The sequence below is a fragment of the Echiichthys vipera genome (assembly GCF_963691815.1).
Source record: "Echiichthys vipera genome assembly, chromosome: 1".
NCBI classification, from domain to species: domain Eukaryota; kingdom Metazoa; phylum Chordata; class Actinopteri; order Perciformes; family Trachinidae; genus Echiichthys; species Echiichthys vipera.
In genome coordinates, this window is record NC_139826.1 from 695,446 (window position 1) to 713,445 (window position 18,000).

Genomic DNA, 18,000 nt, shown 5'->3' on the forward strand with positions numbered 1-18,000 from the left:
CTTGCAAGACCATATTATTTTCATGTGATCCCACAAAGAGAAAAGAATACACATAAGCAAAATATTGATGGTTAAAATATTTAAACCAGGAGAAACATGTGAAGAGCAATGAAGCCCACTTCCTGGGTGACCCTAGGGGGTCATGAACTATAACCCTGAAGTGGAATTAGTCAGTGCTAACTGGACGTTTCCTTTACAATCTAATCCAAATTCATATGTAATATTTCTCATTAAATTAAACGTTTGATGGGCTTTTACTTTGAAACTACACATCAGAATGTCTTGTAACTTCCTGGGTGATCCTAGGGGGTCATGAACATAGACATATAAAGAGTAGACGCCATAGACATATAAAGAGTAGACGCCGCATCGAACGCGGCCCAACGTTCGATGAGGCGTCTACTTTTTATATGTCTATGGTCATGAACTATAACGCCGAATGGAAATTAGTTCGTGATAACTGGGCGTTTCCTTTTAAATTAAATCAGAAATCATATGTAATATGTCTCAAAATTTAATTTCTGGTAGGCTTTTAAATTTGAAACTACACATCAGAATGTCTTGAAACTTCCTGGGTGACCCTAGGGGGTCTTGAATTTTAACCTTGACGTAGAATTAGTCCGTGATAACCGGGCGTTTCCTTTAAAATTGAATCCTAAATCATATGTACTATGATTCATAATGAAACCACACATCCGAATGTCTTAAAACTTCCAAGGTGACACCATGGTGTTGTGTTATATAACCCTGGTTTTGAATTAGTGTCAGAAAACAGACTTAAATAGACTTAAATCTATTGGCATTAGCTTACATGTGTCAATTAGTTGGGTTTTTATTTTGAAAGTAAATATCACAACGTCCGTACATGTCCTTCGACAGTATTTTATTTTATTGACCGTCTTTCGGTATGAACCCGAGGAATGCTTTTATTTTGAAACCAATTCTAATACGTTATTACCGTAATGGCTGTTATAAACACGTACAGAAAAAACCTGGGTCGGCTGGCTTGAATGTCATTCACGAAGTGTCGGCTGGCTTCACCGCAGTTACAAAAATCGGAATATAGACATATTTCTGTGAGTTTTTTAAGTGATCTGATCTGATTAGAATGTTAGATTGCGTAATCTCTTACACCGTGTCCATAGCGTCGGCGGTTTTGGAATCGCGTTTAATTGCGTATGTACTGCATTGTAATGTATTGACTTTGGATGTAATTTTGTCGCGTCCATCGCATCCGGTCTGAATGAAGTTTAAAAGTGTTAAAATGCACATAGCCTATTTAGATCCTCAACTGTGACATCATATTATGTTGGGCATTTATATTTAACTGTTGCAGTCTGTTCTGCGACTCATATGCTGGCATTTGCTTATCGGCGCTGATGAAAAATGATTTTATCTAACTCTGTCCTGCATGTGTTGGAATCCGAGCCCCGCCTGTCCAGTGTTGTACTAGCTGAGGGACCGTGAAGGCAGCACTGCTGAGTGAGTCACATGACAGGCCAGTTTCTCCGACTCATCTGATACACATCTAATAATCATGGTAAGCACGTTTACAAATACACTATTATTCTGTGAGTTTGCGTGTTTATTCCGGATAGCCGCCTGTGTTCAGTCTCAGCTAATGGAACAACTCATTTCAAGAGTCTATTGTCACCTTAAACCGATTTCAAATCAGACTTGGATGTGTGTGTACTATGGCCTAACGCTTCTAAGGCAACGTCAGACAGCGACTAGCTAGGCTAACAAACTGCAACTGATTCCAAGCCAGTAGCTAGGTGATTTACTCATGTTATCTATTATACATCCATCATAGTCAGATACTCTGCGTTATGAATCGTGTCAAATGAGCCGGTAACTTTTAACGATAGTCTCTGAGATTTCCGCGACAGTGTGAAAACTAATGCTAGCTGTTGTTAGCATAACGTCACTTCTCCGCTTTGCTGTGTCATATTTCAATGAAGCTAGCGTTAACTGGTGTTGCGCCAACCAGTTTCAGCGGAAGATAAACACAAGTAGGAATTGTGTCAGCTGGTTTCCAAACAACCAACAGACCATAGCACATGCTAAAATGCATGAATATATCCCTGCACCAACTGCAAACATTAAACGCGCTTTAATGGGAATTGTAACAGAGTTGCTTAATGGACTTTTTGGGCAGACAGGGTTTTAAACAGGCTATGGTTACTGACACTTCGAACATCTGAAGGCCATGGATGAGATGAAGAGAGTTAAACTCTGTTGGTTGACCAGCTGTCCAAACACCAAAATACATTGAATTAAAACGTTAGCATGTATTATAAGTGTATCGAACTCTGTAAACTTGTATCAAGCCTTAAATGAGTCAGAATCAGAAATATTTTAATTATCCATACAAATTTACAGAAATTAATAGTTACAGCAGTGAAATACAAGTTCAAAAATACCAGACTAATGTGCAAAAGAACAGACTGTCTGTGGTTGAGTCTGAATCTCAGAGAGGAGGTGACAGGCTCTTCAGGGGATGCATTGTATAGTTTAATGACCACAGTCAGGAAAGATTTCCTGTGGTGCATCTGGGTGCGAGGAGTCTTCTGCTGAAGGTGCTCCTCTGCTGGGCCAGTGTGTCGAAGAGAGGGTGGGAGACATTGTCCAGGATAGACCGGAGCCTGGACAGCATCCTCCTCTCTGCCACGGTCATCAGGGTGTCCAGCTCCTCCCCCACGATATCACCGGCCCTCCTGATCAGGGTGTTCAGTCTGTCGGTGTCTGCGACCTTCAGCCCACTGCCCCAGCATGTGACAGCCAAGAAGATCGCACTGGCCCCAACAGACTCATAAAACATCCTGAGCATCGTCCGGTAGATGTTAAAGGACCGCGGCCTCCTCAGGAAATAGTCGACTTTGTCCATTTTTTGTAGACAGCCTGTGCGTTTCTAGGCCAGCTCAACTTATTATTGAAGTACACCACCAGGTACTTATACTCCTCTACAGTGTCCACAGGGACCCCCTGGATGGAGACAGGGGTAACAGGTGTTTTCACCCTCCTCAGATCCACTACGAGCTCCTTTTGTTTTTAGTTTGAGCTGCAGATGATTCAGCTCACTCCATGTGACAAACTTGCCCACAACAGTCCTGTATTCACTTTCATCCCCCTTTCCAATGCAGCCAACTATTGCTGAGTCATCAGAAAACGTCTGAAGGTGGCAGGACTCAGTGCAATAGTTGAAGTCTGAGGCGAAGAGTGCAGGCCGGTCAGTCACTTCAAAGCAGCCCCGCAGTGTCTCATAAGCCTCCTCAGACCACCTCCTCACAGTCCTTGTGGTCGTAGGCTTCCTCTTCACCAGAGGCACATAGCGGGGTTTGAGGTGAACCAGGTTATGATCGGACCTGCCCAGAGGGGGGAGAGGAGATGTATGCATCCTTAATGTTAGCATGCATCAGGTCCAGAGTCCTCTCCTTTTCTGGTGTGACAGCTCACGTACTGTTGGAAGGTCCGCAGAACTCTATCCAAAGTGACGTGGTTAAAGTCTCCCGATATGATGATGAGGGCACTGGGTTGTGGTGTCTGGAGATGGTGGTGTGTATAGTGCTGCAGGCAGATGTCAGGTTTGCAGAGGGAGGGACGTACAAAACAACAGTGATGACATGCGGGATCTCTCTGGGAAGACGGCATGGACGGATTCCTATGGCCAGCAGTTCAACATCTGGGCTACAGAGCTGGTGCTAAGGAGCCCCCCTCCTTTCCTCTTACCGCTCTCGCTGCAATCCCGGTCAGCCCGAATGGAGGGTGAAGCCATCCACAGAGACGTTCAGGTCTGTGATGTCCCTTTGCTGCCATGTCTCCTTGAAACACATCAGACTGCACTCACGGTACTCCGGGTGGCTCCGTGATAGTTCATCCATTTCTTTGTACAGAGACTGTACATCCCCTGCTAAAGCTGGTGCCCCCACGACCCGACCCCGGATAAGCGGTTGAAGATGAGATGAGAGACCGTACATTTCCCATAACAGAGGGGAGACACGGCTTCCCACCTCTGCATCCCCGGTGCATTTTTCTCCAGAGGTCGGGTGGAATATCAGCTCTTCTGGCTGCTATGGGGCCGGCATTAAGGGCGATCAGTTCGCCGGAGTAAACAAAGTCAGCGTGTCCCGGTGGAAGCGGCATTGATAAAATCAGCACTCAAAAAAACACAGAAACAATCAAAAGTAACCTCCATTGTAGAGGGCAGAACTTCACAGAAGTAAGGGTGAAGAAACAGAACAAACAAAAGAGAATAAATGTTTGGAAAGTTTAAAAAAGAAAACTTATAGGCTGGAGCAGTAACAGGCAGCAAGCAACTTTCGCGCATGTGCACTAACACTAATTGTATTTACCAATGAAAACAACCTGATAATGTTGTTAAAGGTCCTCACTTAGTTCTATGTTTTTGTAATGCAGTCCAATCCATTAAGTCAACTGCTAAGTCACTGAAGCTAGTTAAATGCTGCAATATCCAATTAAAAAGTGATATAGCATTGCATGACTTGTTTGACATTTATTCCTTCCTGTGCAAACAGACTGTAAATTAAGCAAATGTTCCAATAAATGTTTCCTTATTCCTGGTATCCAGCCAACCACACAGCAGTCTCCCCAGGATGAACAGGAGAAGCTTCTTGATGAAGCTGTGCAGGCTGTCAAGGTCCAGTCGTTCCAGATGAAGCGATGCCTGGTAGGGTGCTTTCACTATGTTATAGATATCATTATGACTGCGCCCCATTTAATGAGCTGACCAGCCTTGAGGACCCCTTTGCTGAGGAAAAATACTAGGGATGCACCGATCCAACTTTTTCAATCAAAATACTAATACCTGGGGTTTGCATATCGGTCGATCCCTGATACCGATATACCATTGATGAATTAATAAACTGTATACCTCACTATGTGGAAGAGACTAAACATTACTTTCCTAACTTTTTAAAACAATGTAACAAACGCATAGATAAAAATGTACTGAATAATTATTTATTTATTCATTTGTTATGAAAATAAACACTTTTGCACCAGCTTAAACCTGAGAATAAACAAGTAACTTCGTCAAACATATGAACCATAATCAACAATAATCAAACATGTAAACATTTAGTGCAGTCTCACACCTCTGACTTGTGGTTTCCCTGAATGCTCACTTAAGCAGCAATGGTTCTTTCTCATGAAAACAAGCATTTCTGCTCTCTCTGCTGTTGGTTTGTTCATCTTCTAATCCACGATGTTGGAGACTGTGCTGAACACTCTCTCACTTTCTACAGTAGTGCAAGGGGCAGATGTATTTTGTGGCAGCAAGACCAGTTGACCGATGTTTGTTGAGTCCCCAGTACTGGTATGGGTTGTCTGAGGCAACGATTGTTTTCTCAGCAGAAAATTCGTACAGTTGGATAGACTTTGAGCTGCTTGCTACACCAGGATCTTCATATTCTTTGGTCCAATTCTTTCATAAAGCTGCTCTTACTTGGTGCTGCTGCAAAAAGGTGATGACTTCGACAGCGTACCACTGTTGTCATTGGTTAAGCCCGCCCATAACAGATTGAGATTTTCTGACAAAGTTAATGAGCTCCAATGGTGTGTGCCCAGAGCGAATTGAAATTTGCTAGCGGTGCGTCTGGATATTGAGGGTAACAATTGCACAGGTTTGGTGCTGAATGTAGCCATTTTTTACCACTGGACATTTGATAAAAATGGTTTTAAAAATTCCTCCGAAATGCCATAGTAAGACACCAGACTTGTGATTTGGTGTCGAAAAACCTTTAGCACTAACACAGATTGCTGCAAGAATTGCATTTTCGGCGAGCTGATGGCGAGCACCTGTGTATACTGCTCAGAAACCCCCCTATTGACAGTATACATAGAAAAGCCATCCATTCTCTGAATGCTCCAAGTCCCTTGTTTGTGGTTGTAAAGTTTCATGAGGTTGTGCTTATCCTAAAGTAGGGGTGGACAGTATAAACAGTATAGACGGTAGGATGGTAGGAATTTACTTGCTACCGTGTAACGTAAGAGCAGCTCTGATGTAACAAAATAATGCGCACAGGCAAAAAAAAAAAGGATCCGGCCTGCAAGGGAATATTTACTGGCCCTTTTGAATAGAAGCCTACCGTAATTTCCGGACTATAAGGAGCACCTGACTATAAGCCGCACCAGCTAAATTTAGGGGAAAATACAGATTGCTCCATATATAAGCCGCAGGCGTTTGGATGTGTAATTACTGTAGTATATAGGGGTTCCTGCTACCACGGAGGGGATTGTAGGGACAGAGACGACTGTTTCGGAACGCAAAGTGTCCCATTTATTAACAATAAATCTTTCAATCATTCAATCAAACTTTCACATCTTTGACATGGCAAACAGCATTCGTGCAGAGTACAAATAATACAACGGTGCAAAGTAATACAAAGTGCTCGCCTGTAACACGGCAGTAAAAGTGCAGTCCCGCGGCCGTTTACGTTATCAAAATGAATCAGTTCTTCATGCTGCCGTCTCCAACGTCTCACCATTGATTTATTGATGTCAAGTTTACGTGCAGCAGCTCTATTTCCTTCTTTGACAGCCAGATCTATTGCCTTTAACTTAAAAGCAGCATCATATGCACTTCTCCTTTTGTTTTCAAGATTGAGGGTGTTTGCATGAACACTTCCTTCGCGCAAACTGTCGCTGACGTTCTCCTACTCTTTGTTTTGCTCTCGTTACCTGGCGCCAGATGTCTGCCTCGGTCTCGCGCATCCTCGGTAGTGCGCGCCCCTGGTTACCGTAAGCCGTAGAAAACCTGCACCGTTGTATAAGCCGCGGGGACCAGAACGAGGGAAAAAAGTAGCGGCTTATAGTCCGGAAATTACATTATATGAAAATGTAATTTATGGTCCTAGTGGCAGATGTTGACCGCTGTCCTCTCTTGCATCTCAACGCAACTGTCTCAGTGCAATGTTTCAGCGCGTCCAATAACGCGCTTGGAGATGCTTTTCTTTGTGTACTTCTGCATCGCTGCTGTCTGCGCCCATTGTTGTTCTTGCAATCGTTTCAGTCTGGTTAAATCCATGGTAAATCACCCCCACAATGTCTCTTTCTACTTTGTCAACCTTTCTTTTTTTCACAGAAAACCGGCAATTCAACATTGAATGGACAGAAGTATTTGTTTATAACTGTCACTGTAAAGCATGTGTTTACTCTGCAAAAAGTGTGAACCATATACCGTGATATACAGTAATTCATTTACCGTTTATGCTTCAAATTATATTGTGATAGAAATTTTGAGGTTACAGCAGATCATTTGGACAAAAAATGCTCTCACTACAACGAAATGGCTTCTGTGAGGACTAACATCATCACACATAAATACAACTGGAATCATTGAATCCACAAGTCTCAACTTTCCAGTCAGACACAATTTATGACATTCAACACAGTTTTTGGACCCCAGTATGCATAAATATTACTATCAACTTTACTACATGAAAAAAACTGCAGGGTTTTTGCCCGAAACTGTCTGGAATATCATAAAGTGGGCATGTCTGTTATTAGGATTGGGACCCATATAACCCATTTTCATTCAAGCTTCCGCACAATATCAATTAACAGTGTGAGATGCAACAGTAATGTCACAGCATTAAACTTGACAGTGTTGGAACTCTTCCTTAATTTAACATATGCAGAAAATACCAGTCCCAACATTAGTCATCAGAGTAGCAAGCTTACAATTAACAGGTTTCAATAAGGTGAACATCAGCAGTTGGCTAGTAAATAAAATAAAGTTATTACTGTATTTTAAACAACACATGTTTGTCCTTTTATTTGACCTGAGCTCTGCATGAATGCCGTAGCGTCATTAAGGGGGGATCAAACAGGATTTTTTTTCCTGTGTGCATTTTACTGGCTGCAGTAAACGAGATGAGAACATTTTGGGAATTAATCACAGCACTCTGCTGTTTTTTTTACAGTATACTTACACATTACAGAGTCTTAATTTCATAGTGGACATTTTATGTGTTATGACCATAGACGTATAATAAAATAAGTGGACAGACATGCTACCGGGTCTGAGTGTGCACCGTAAACCTTCATTCATATAGTTTATGGTCTCAATCTCTTGTCTCAAGTCTTCAAGTTAAAGCCTCAGGATTTTGACCCTCTCACTGTGTTTTTTCTTCATCACACTTCACTGGAACGTTTTGGCTGCTGGAAATAGCCTAATGTTACAGGGTTCAGTTGCACTTTGCTAACCGAGCTATAGTAGTTAGCACTAGCGTTAAAGGGTGTGTGTGTCACTGCAGGTGAACGAAGCTGGCAACCGGAGCACGCCGCTCACCTGCCGACTAAAGTATGCTGGCTGACTCGGGTCAGCTGGTTGAAAATCATCAGTTTCTCTCTTCAGTGAATTAGCTTTTAACATACAGCAGCGCAGCTCAAGGACACTGGTTTATGTTGCGTTTCAGTTAAACCTGGGCCTCAAGTGGAGAAAGAATAAGATGTGCAGGTCGGAGTCGAACCTGGCCTGCAGAGGCGAGGAGTTTAAGCCTCCTAACATGGATGCCTGCTTTAACCACTGGGCGAATTTTCGTCTTTTAATTATTGTTAATACCTATATTGCTGCAATAATAAAAGTAGGCTCTAGTGGGGTGTACTATGAATACAAATACAAGTGGTAGCAAAAAATAATAAGAACAAGGATAACAATAACAGAGAACAATAATATTTATTTATATTGCCATTTTCATTAAGCTAATACAAGAGAAAAATAAAAATACCAGTTGTAAGCTCTGATATACATGAGCACCTTATTAAATGTAGAAAAGACAAGCTCATAACAAGTAAGGGTGCACTCCTCCGCATCAGACCCCATTAAACTCGCCGGCATCTTTTTAAATGTCTGTCGTGAGGAACAGATGCATATAAATGGACCTCAGGACCGCCCTCAATGCTCGTGCTCTTACACATGCACACTTTAGTACCCTAAAGCACGGGGCGCGGTACGAATGGACAGTGTGAGTGCGCCCTCTCATCTCTCATCTTCATCCGCTTATCCGGGGTCGGATCGCGGGGGCAGCAGTTTTAGCCGGGGACCCCAAACTTCCCTTTCCCGGGCCACATTAACCAGCTCTAACTGCGGGATCCCGAGGTGTTCCCAGGCCAGTGTGGAGATATAATCTCTCCACCTAGTCCTGGGTCTTCCCCGAGGCCTCCTCCCAGCTGGACGTGCCTGGAACACCTCCCTAGGGCGGCGCCCTGGGGGCAACCTTACTAGATGCCCGAGCCACCTCAACTGGCTCCTTTCAACGCAAAGGAGCAGCGGCTCTACTCCGAGTTCCTCACGGATGGCTGAACTTCTCACCCTATCTCTAAGGGAGAAAACCCATTTCGGCCACTTGTACCCGCGACCTCGTTCTTTCGGTCATGATCCAGCTTTCATGACCATAGGTGAGGGTAGGACCAAAGATTGACCGGTAGATCGAGAGCTTTGCCTTCCGGCTCAGCTCTCTTTTCGTCACAACGGTGCGGTAGAGCGACTGCAACACCGCCCCCGCTGCTCTGATTCTCCGGCCAAACTCACGCTCCATCCTCCCCTCACTCGTGAACATGATCCTGAGGTACTTGAACTCCTTCACTTGGGTTAAGGACTCATTCCCTACCCGGAGTAAGCAATCCACCAGTTTTCTGCTGAGAGCCATGGCCTCAGATTTAGAGGTGCTGATCCTCATCCCAGCCGTTTCACACTCGGCTGCGAATCGATACAGTGAGTGTTGGTCACTGACCGACGATGTCATCAGGACCACATCGTCTGCAAAAAGCAGAGACGAGATCCTCAGCCCACCGAACAGCAACCCCTCCCCACCACGACTACGCCTCGATATCCTGTCCATGAAAATCACGAAACAGAATTGGTGACAAAGCGCACCCGTAGCGGAGGCCAACCCCCACCGAGAACGAATCCGACTTACTGCCGAGGATCCTGACACAGCTCTCGCTTTGGTTGTACAGAGATTGGATGCCGCACAGAAGTGACCCCCTCACCCCATACTCCCGCAGCACCTATAGGCGAACCCTCCTTTCCAGCACCTTGGAGTAGACTTTACCAGGGAGGCTGAGTAGTGTGATACCCCTGTAATTGGCACACACCCTCTGGTCCCCCTTTTTAAACAGAGAACCACCACCCCAGTCTGCCACTCCCTTGGCACTGTCCCAGACTTCCACGCAATGTTGAAGAGACGTGTCAGCCAAAGACAGCCCCTCCATACCCAAAGCTTTCAGCATTTCTGTTACAAATCTCATCAATCCCTGGGGCTTTGCCACTGTGGAGTTGTGTGACTTCCGCCAGGGATATTGACAATGATTCCCCATCAGAGTCCAGCTCTGCCTCTACAAAAGAGGGCGTGTTAGTCGGATTAAGGAGTTCCTCAAAGTGCTCCTTCCACCGCCCGACTACCTCATCAGCTGAGGTCACCAGCGTCCCGTCCTTACTGTAAACAGCTTGGACGGTACCCTGTTTCCCCCTCCTGTGATGTTGAACGAGACTGTGTGTGGAGGTAAGCCCCACCAGATCTAACTGGTAGCGCTTCACCTCCCCACACAAGCTCCGGCTCCTTCCCCGACAGAGAGGTGATGCCACGTCCCCAGAGCTAGCTTTTGCTGCCCGTGTCTGGTCCGTCGACGCCCCTCACCTTCACTGCCACCCGTGCAGCAGCCCACGTTGTATGCAGATAGACAGGTTCAATCACGGACCCACAATATTAAATGGGAAAAGAATGAAAATAAAATAAAAAATAAAACATTAATTTCACAATTTTTGCTATTTAAAACTGAGATTACACACTGTGCTTTCTGCAGTCACAGTGTTTTAAGATTAAAAAAGGACATACAGATGTTATATTCTGATCTGATCAGTGACTTCATTCTGTTTATTATGTGCATGTCCAAACAATGACTCTCAGCACAAGAAAAACGGCAACTTTAAAAATGATATCCTGTTTTTTTTTATCTTGCTGTTCAATACCAATGGCCAACTTAAGAAGGCAGTGCAAACCAACAGCTGATATAACCTACCAACGGATGTTTGTGTGCATTTATCTTCAAATTAGAAATAAATTTAACTGGGGTTATCTGTAATTATGAAAATCAAATGTGGATGTATAGATTTATACCAAATACATGTAGATATATGGTTGTATCTGGAAATATATTGTAAAAAGAAAAACAGCTGAGCGAATGCATTTAAATATACGCAACACTTATGTGTGGCAGGCTCTGTCTGAGCTTCTGCACTGAATGATGGAATCAATCACAACCTTTGTTATTCTACATATGTGATTTAGCAGTCATTTTTTTACTTTTTCCAGACAAAAAACATATCTCCATGTTGACCAAACCCTCATAATGCTCAAAGTGAAAGAATTTTACAATACAAGCCATAGTTTTTTCCATGAGGAGTTTTTTCGAACCAAGTTTCTCATGCAGTTTGACGTTCATTAACTGCACTGCCTTCGCCATGGCAACCGTTGATTGTTAGCAGTCGGGTGATGAGCTCCAAATGTCAGTCCGAAATTTAATTGTTATGCTGATGATACACAATTATCACAGTAAGGAATCCGGATATCATATTTGATCAGGATATGTCCTTCTATTCTCACATAAAACTATTGACAAGGACTGCATATTTTCACCTGCATAATATTGGGAGATTAGGAACATTGTTACTCAGAAAGATGCAGAAAAACTAGTTCAAGCATTTGTTACTTCTAGGCTGGACTATTGCAACTCCTTATTATCAGGCTGCTCCAATAAGTCTAAGGGCGCACTCACACTGTCCTTCTGTTCTGGGCGAAAACCGTTTTTTCAGCTAAAGCCTAGTACCTTTAAGCAGTGTGAGTGCACCCGTTCCGCGCATAACTGCGGACAGCAGAGCCGTTTGCACATGTACGAGCACGAGCGTGCGCACGTGTACGAGCACGAGCCCTACGGCGGTAGCAGTATGTGTGCCTGTTCGGACATAGAAAATAGAAGGATGGACCATGCGCGGACATTTAACAACAACAACAATGTCGGTGAAAGGTTCACGTTGGTGTGATGCGGAGGTGGAGTGTTTACTGCAGATTTGGTCGGATGAAAATATTCAAAAACAGTCGACAAGACGCGCAAAAACTCTGAGGTCTACGGAAAGATTTGTAAACAAAGCCACACACACGCGATCAATGCGTGTGACGTGTTACGGCGTGATGACATATGGACAGCAAGAAGCATTGGCTGAGGCCCAGGCAGTGTGAGTACAAACAGGGCTGGGGCGCGGGGGGAGAGGGAGGGGGGACAAGTACCCTAAAGCCCGGGTCGCGGTGCGGAAGGACAGTGTGAGTGTTCCCTAAGAGTCTCCAGTTGGTCTAAAATGCTGCAGCTCGTGTACTGACAAAACAAACCGAAGAGAAGATATTTCCCCTGTATTAGCTTCTTTGCATTGGCTACCTGTAAAATCTAGAATGGACTTTAAAATCCTTCTCCTTACCTACAAAGCTCTTATTGGTCAGGCTCTGTCGTACCTTAAAGAGCTCATAGTACCGTATTACCCGACTAGATCGCTGCGCTCTGAGAATGCAGGGCTACTTGTCATTCCTAGAGTCTCCAAAAGTAGCATTGGAGGCAGAGCCTTCAGCTACCAAGCTCCTCTTTCCTGGAACTACCTCCCAAGTGTTATTCAGGAGGCAGACACTTTAAGAGTAAACTTAAAACTTTCCTCTTTAATAAAGCTTACAGCTAGGGCTTACAAGCCTTTAGTTATTGGCATTCAATTTCTCTTAGAATCTGCCTGTTGCTGATTTTGTTATGCTTAATCATGCTGCTATAGACCTAGTCTGCCAGGGGATATTACTGTTCCTGATACTCTGAGCTTCTATCCTTTTTACCTGTATCATCCATGTCTCATAAATGCATGCTACTAATTCAATTTCTTCCTGAGGTTGTTTGTGTTTTGTAGTCTTGCAGGTCTCTGCTGATCGTGGTAGTGCCTACTACTGTGGTCCTGCATGACGCTTCTATTATCACTATTAGTCATACATACTATCATTAGTCTAATAAACTATAAAATTTGTAGCCATAAAAACACCATCAGTGGTATGTCTCGCTGTATCACAGCTGTTATTACCGCTACTCATCATTGATCATGTTTGTCACCATAATTATAATTTTCATATTCTATCATTTTAGCTGTGCTTGTTTCTACTATTCTACTATATTAACTGCCATAACATATAAGTCATATTCACATTACTATAATTATTATTATAGTTACGGAAGTGTCTCTGTCTGTTGGTCTTTGTCTCTCTGTCCAACTGTTTGTCTTTTCTCTCTTTCTCTCTCCTTTTCTTCCACCCCAACCGGTGCAGACAGATGTCCGTCCTCCATAGAACTGGGTTTGTCTGACGTTCCTGCCTGTTATAGGGAAGGTTTTCGTTGCCACCGTACTCTACGGGGGAATTGTTGGGTCTATGTAAATCATAAATAAGTCATAGAGTGTGGTCTTTACCTACTCTGTAAAGTGTCCTGAGATAACATTTGTTATGATTTGGCACTATAAATAAAATTTAATTTAATTCAATTCAATTCAGTGTCATCTGCGTAGTGATATTTTGTGGTTAATACCATCAATAATGACAGGCTTAATAAAATTATTTTCCCTTACACTGATTGCCAGTGGCTCAATGGCTAGCGCGAAAAGTAATGGTGAAAGGGGACACCCTTGACGGGTGGACTAAGGTAGGTCATCCGTGTCCAGGAGACAAAAGAGTCTCCCAATCCAGATAATTCCATCACTCTAAACAGGTATCCCCACTCCACTTGGTCAAATGCCTTTTGGCGGCTTGCTTTCAACCTGTAACAAATTTGTAATACATATTTATTAGCCGTCTTGTATTGAAAAAAGAATATCTGTTTGGAATAAACCCTGTCTGGTCTCTATGAATAAGGGATTCAATATACTGGTTTAATATGTTGGCTAATTCCAGAATACACAGGATGTGATGTTGTTATCCTTGTGCAAGCACATACAATTAGCTGGTGGATTTATCGGTGAACGGTGGATGACTTGAAGGAGAATTGAATTTACGGGATTCATCATCAGTAATGTTCCTCTGGATCGTGGGGTGTTTCGGCCATTTACACAATACACCCTCCCCAGAGGCGGCCAGCCACAGGGTGATCAGCCCTGCGCTTGCGTCCCAAGCCCAATTAGCCGTGAGAGTCACCTTGTTGTCAAGTGGCGGACATCTCAGGGGACTATGCATGGCAGGGGCGTCCAGCTCCCTGAGTCAGGCCTAGGTTGACTGCATACCTCTTATCACACTATTTGTGGGCCCAACTGGGGTAGTTTCGCTTCAGTCAGAGCCACTGGCTTCTTCCTTTTGCTGCCTCTGATGCGGCTTTGACAGCTCTGTGTTGGCTCTGGCCCTTAACTCCCAAGTCCATCGGAAGTTTTGTGGTAGATGTCCCCACGAACCCCCTGCACACAACTTCCACTGGGTGGACTTCAGCGTTCCAGCCACGTTGTCGGGCTTCAGCGACTGGCTCGATATACCGCAGGTGTTTCCGCTCGTATGCCTCCTCCATGGCATCCTCCCAGGGTACAGTGAGTTTGATTATGTAAACCTTCTTTAAGGAAGGGGACCAGAGCACCAAGTCAGGCCTCAAGGTGGTGGTGGCGATCTCCGAGTGGAACACCAGCTGTTTGCCGATATCTGCCAGCATATTCCAGTCACGTCCTAGGCACAGCTGGCTTCTCTCCGATGGTGTAGGATTGCTCCTGGTAGCTGTGGCCCCTTCGTGGACAAAGGCAGTTGCCCACGAGGTGTGAGATGTTGGCGGTGGTAGGGCGTTGATGCTGGACCGTTTTCCCTCCAGTGTTGAAGCAAGGCTCTTCAAGACTTGGTTGTGGCGCCAAGTGTACCGTCCTTGGGTGAGGCTGCTTTTACACCCTGTGAGTATGTTCCGGAGGGAGGCTGGCCTGGCACACAGGACGCATCCAGAATCTTCGCCAAACCACTGGTGGATGTTAGTCGGTGTTGGAAGGACGTCATAGGTGGCTCTGATTGCGAAGCTCAAGCTGCTTGCTTCCATGGCCCATACATCCCTCCAGCTCAGCCTCCTCCTTTCGACAACCTCACAGTGTCCACAAACCCTGTTTGCCAAGGGCGACTGCCTTGGCCCATCTTGCCGCCTCCTCCTGACGCCTCACTTCCTCCACTACCATCTTCCTCCGTGCTGGCGCAGTGGCATTTCTCCAGGCTAGGCGGCTAGTTGTTAAACCGAGGCCTCCTCTTCCTTGCTGAATGTTCCCCACAATGTCAGCATGCCTGAGAGCTGCTGTTGCCTCCTCCACTGCCCTTGCTGGTGTCCACTTAGCCAGGGTTGGTGCATTTTCCCTCACCACCGGATCTTTAGATTTGTTCAAGGTCATTTGCAGTCGTGTTTTGGCACACTTGAACTCCTCCGTGAGGCTGGTGAGGGGCAACTTGAGGACACTGTCTCCATAGAGGCCTATGGTGGTGAGGCAGCGCGGAACTCCAAGCCACTTCTTGACATGGACTGTGACTCTTCTTTCCAGCTTCTCTACTGTTGAGATAGGTACCTCATAGACAGCCAGAGGCCACAACACCCGGGGTAGTAGACCAAACTGGAAGCACCAGGTCTTTAACTTCCCAGGTAGTTGGGTTTTGTCAATCGCCTGTAGGCCTGCACTGATGTCACTGCACAGTTTCTTCACCTGGTCTTTATCCTTCAGGCTTGCGTCATAGCGCCTTCCGAGGCTTTTGACTGGCTGCTCAGATACAGTGGGGATTGGGTTGTCGCAGATGAAGAACTGCACGTCGGTAAGCACTCCCCTCACCACTGAGATGCTGCGTGACTTTGATGGTTTTATCTTCATACGGGCCAAACTGATGTTCTCCTCAAGTTTTCTGAGTAACCTCCTGGTGCATGGGACGGTGGTAGTCAGGGTGGTGATGTCGTCCATGTAGGCTCTGAGGGGAGGGAGGTGCCGGCAAGAGCCGAGTCTTTGTCCACCTACAACCCATTTTGAGGTTTTAATGATGACCTCCATCGCCATGGTGAAAGCCAAGGGAGATACGGTACATCCGGCCATGATGCCTACTTCCAGGTGCTGCCATGAGGTGGTAAATTCAGGCGTCAAGAAGCAGAACTGCAGGTCCTGAAAGTAGTCTTTGACCAGGGATGTGATGGTGTCTGGGATGTTAAAGAACTTAAAGGTTGTCCAGAGGAGCTCATGGGGCACAGAGCCGAAGGTGTTTGCGAAGTCCAAGAAGATTGCATGGAGGTCCCTTTTCTCCAGTTTTGCCACTTTGAGCTGATGCCAGATCATGCTGGCATTTTCTAGGCACCCGGAAAAGCCAGATATTCCTGCCTTCTGAACAGATGTATCCACGTACTCATTTCTGTGCAGGTACTCAGCCATCCTTTGTGCGATGACTCCGAAGAAGATCTTACCCTCCACGTTAAGCAAGGCAATTGGGCGGAACTGACTGATGTTTTCTGCGTATTTCTTCTTTGGGATAAGGATCCACCCTGCCCTAAGCCATGCTTTGGGAATGGACCTCTTCTGCCATACCATTCTCATGAGGCTCCAGAGAAACCTACAGACACCTGGTGCATTCTTGTACACTTTGTATGGGACTCCGTTTGGCCCAGGAGCTGAAGCTGTTCTCGCCCGATGGACAATTTTCTCTACCTCCTTCCACGGTCTCAAATCGATAAACCAATATTTTTTAATACTAATATTTTAGTAAAAATCTTAAAATCCAACATGAGCATGAGCATAGAAATTGGACGGTGAGAGGTTTGTGTCATCTCTATCTGGTTTATGTATGAGAGCAATGTCCGCATTATATAATGTTGGTGGGAGTTTTTCTATTTCAACAGAGACAGCATCCTGAGCAGCAGTGGGGATATCTGCTGAGAATTATTTTTATATAACTCCGGTCCAAAACCATCCCGCCCGGGGGCCTCTCCATTAGTAAACGATTTGATAGAATCTATCACTTCGTTTATAGTTATTGTCGCATTCAAAGCATCTCGTGAAGCATCATCTAATTGAGGAAGGGGAACATTTTTAAGCCAAGACTCCACATCACCTTTTCCTTTTGCCTTGTATAGTTCACAAAACGCTTATTTATTGATTTTGGTTTGGTGAGTATATCTCCAGTAGCAGATCTAATTCTTAGTGTAGCCCTGCTATTTTGCTGCCCCTTAGTTGATGGGCTAGTAGCATGTGTGGCTTGTCTCCTAGTTCAAAATAACATGTATGCAAACGGGACAGTTGATTACTGACTTGTTTTGTTAAGATTGTATTGTACTCATATTTAAGATTAATAATTTCTTGTGGTGTTTGATTATTGTTGCTTTGTTTATATTGTGTCTCCAGCTGCGATAACTTACTGTCAATTTCAACCAATCTTGAGTTTCTTGATTTTTTTAATGCCTCATAAGAAATAGTATGACCCCTCATGACTTTAAACGTTTCCCATAAGTTTGAGTCTGAAGTATCAGAGGTGTCATTTGTGTCTTAGAATTCGTCAAATTAATTAAGTAAGTAAGGACAGAGCCTCCAAGTCGTTTGCTGTTTTTGTTGGTTAAAGTCTAAATTAACACTAACTGGAGCGTGATCTGAGATGACAATGTTATCATATTTGGTGTCCAGTACATTTGATAGGAACTTAGTCTAATAGAAAAAAATTAATTTGTTGCCATGGGTAACTCTAAGGCGATCAGGGTAGATGAATCCTGTGCGAAGACCAGCAGACTTAAATCTTTTCCTGGTGTCATCAACGAGTTGACGCTGTTTCATACCTCACCTGGAAAGTCCGTAAAGATATGAATGAGCTGATCTTGGTACATCAGAGCGGATTGTTGTGCTGCAAGCCTCATGACATGGTAGTTGTATCCTGGAAATTTGCACCCGGGGCCGGTTAGAGCCATTAGCAGGCTGTCCACCCAGCCTGTGTGCAC

General features: G+C 44.6%; 1 protein-coding gene across 3 annotated transcripts in view; it reads left to right on the top strand.

The window, feature by feature from the left end:
- Nucleotides 1–1,061: 1,061 nt before the first annotated feature.
- Nucleotides 1,062–18,000, top strand: part of vps35 (VPS35 retromer complex component) — a 71,836-nt gene continuing 54,897 nt past the window's right edge. For 2 of the 3 annotated variants that reach the window (XM_083913912.1, XM_083913914.1), the window contains exons 1-3: nucleotides 1,062–1,076; nucleotides 1,420–1,540; nucleotides 4,589–4,687. In XM_083913912.1, coding sequence (XP_083770038.1) covers nucleotides 1,538–1,540; nucleotides 4,589–4,687 — 102 coding nt within the window. In that variant the 5' untranslated portion in view covers nucleotides 1,062–1,076; nucleotides 1,420–1,537. Of the gene's footprint in view, nucleotides 1,077–1,416; nucleotides 1,541–4,588; nucleotides 4,688–18,000 lie in introns of those variants that run through there. The other variant, XM_083913913.1, reaches the window with a different exon arrangement.